Raw genomic sequence first — 1,913 nt, 5'->3', positions numbered from 1 at the left:
TATATTCTGCGATATAGATAGAATTTGAATCAAGTCTTCAGAAATGTAGAAGATATATTGTTGAATGGATTTCCCAACTTCTGTGAATTTATTATATTGCATTGACAAGAATATTCATCCGGCCCGTTTCAACACAGTTTGAGTCATACCCGGCCCGCGGTCAAAAAAGTTTGGTGACCCCTGGTTTAAATGATTCAAGCCTCAAAGGACTCGACTGACCACCCGAGACGTGATTTAAAATTTGGAGAAAATTCTGATTAACATCGTATTAAAAATTATCGAAAACTTACTAGCTTTTTGTAGCTATAACTTGTGATATAGCGTGAAGATACCGATGTGAATGTTGTTGAATTCATGATCAAATCCTAGTTCGATATGACGAAATAACGTTGGTTAACGTGAGATGGGAAGTTTCATGCCATATTGCAAATGCGACTCATATTTATTCCTTTTCCTGTTGTTTATAAAATCTGTTATAACGACTTTCGACGAGAACTTGAAACTTTGCATAGACGCAGCCTTGACTCAAGACTCGGATAACCCGTGACTCGCGACTGAGCTTCCTGGGGCTCCTACCCAACATACATACGTTGTTTGTAAATTGAACAAATTGAATATTTATATGTAAATTCAAAGCATTTTATTTTATATAAAAATTTTAACTCCAGGGCACTCAACAGTATTGTTAGATTTGAGAACATATTTGTCTTTGCATGGATCGGAATCGTGAGGTATCGCTTCACACTCGTCTGGGAAACTGGCAAGTTGGTATCTGAAAAACAGAAACATAGAGAGTTATGGTTGCGTGCGCTACTGAGGGTACTAATTTTACATTCTGTAAAAGGATTATGTAACACAATCATCATCATAACTAACTGCATTTAGGCGCGTGTAACTTATTTAATTAGGTTTTATTATCACTTACCTACTACAACATCTTGTTTCAACAGTTTCGATTGTTCGAAAAACTAGGAACATTAGAGATGGGAGATGTTTACTAGATTCTTTCATTTCGATGAAGCCGGTTGGACATGATGATGGAAGAATATCAATATCTTCATAAAAAGATCGAACTTTATCAGGTCCAGGAATTCCATGACGTGTCATTAGCGAACAGTTTAGAGTCTGTATAAATGTAATAAACAAATGTGCTTAAAAGGTTATTTTTGATTAAACAGCAATCCATGACAAAGTACCAATACATACTCTGTAAGTTACGGGATGGCATCGACATTCAACGCATATTCCATCGTCCCACACTTCACCAACTTCATAAAATTTCGTAGCCTCAAACACTGGAGCACTAATGAGAGTGTGTTCACACCTTCTACCTCCTGTTGTACCGTGGGAAAGGCACGGAAAGGCGTGGATGCATCCAACAATTGTAAATGAGATCAACGTTATAAAAACTGCTTTGATCGCGACATTTTTCATCTTGTTTATAAGAAACAAACTCAATAATTCAAGCAAATAAGGTTTCGATTTTAAACCACAACGTAGAAATTTGAAAATCAGCGGAGTAACTAATTTCTACAGAAATAATTTCAATTGTGCTGTATCTGACATAATCACAGTCTTATATACTTTTCTGAGCACATGATAAAGTGATTTTCTCCATTTTCAATTTGTTTACAAATCACGAGAGTGCAAGTATTCACATTCGTGATTAAAAAATAGATATTTTTACGACAAGATTACAAGTTTATTTAATAATGTAGAAAGTTTTAATTTATTTATAGAAATATTTTGTCTGTATTACTAATCTGTTTACCAAAGTTTTTTATTTTATTTCCGTTGATTTTATGTTTTCGTCTTGAAAAATTTGTATGAAATATATTTAGCTTTTTAATTTCGATGTGACTACTTCCAATTGCATGAAATCTCGAAAACAACTTTCATTCGTGTTAATTATT

General features: G+C 34.1%; 1 protein-coding gene across 1 annotated transcript; it reads right to left on the bottom strand.

The window, feature by feature from the left end:
- Positions 1 to 630: 630 nt before the first annotated feature.
- On the bottom strand, positions 631 to 1,645 carry LOC120339535 (uncharacterized). Its single transcript, XM_039407687.2, has 3 exons — positions 1,207 to 1,645; positions 926 to 1,125; positions 631 to 772 (listed from the first exon to the last, which is right to left on the bottom strand). The coding sequence occupies exons 1-3, from the start codon at positions 1,432 to 1,434 to the stop codon at positions 646 to 648; spliced, it is 555 nt and encodes a 184-aa protein (XP_039263621.2). The 5' UTR covers positions 1,435 to 1,645; the 3' UTR covers positions 631 to 645.
- Between the last annotated feature and the right edge of the window lie 268 nt (positions 1,646 to 1,913).

Source organism: Styela clava, chromosome 1, assembly GCF_964204865.1.
Source record: "Styela clava chromosome 1, kaStyClav1.hap1.2, whole genome shotgun sequence".
NCBI classification, from domain to species: Eukaryota; Metazoa; Chordata; class Ascidiacea; order Stolidobranchia; family Styelidae; genus Styela; species Styela clava.
The sequence above is the reverse complement of the archived record's forward strand: the minus strand, read 5'-3'. Positions and strand labels throughout refer to the sequence as shown.

Bases quoted from the DNA above. Each gene is read 5' to 3' on its own strand.
- LOC120339535 (XM_039407687.2), bottom strand. From the start codon at position 1,434: ATGAAAAATGTCGCGATCAAAGCAGTTTTTATAACGTTGATCTCATTT. The intron at 1,126-1,206 runs GTATGTATTGGT...ACATTTATACAG, and splicing joins GCCATCCCGTAACTTACAGA to ACTCTAAACTGTTCGCTAAT. The intron at 773-925 runs GTAAGTGATAAT...TCTGTTTTTCAG, and splicing joins GAAACAAGATGTTGTAGTAG to ATACCAACTTGCCAGTTTCC.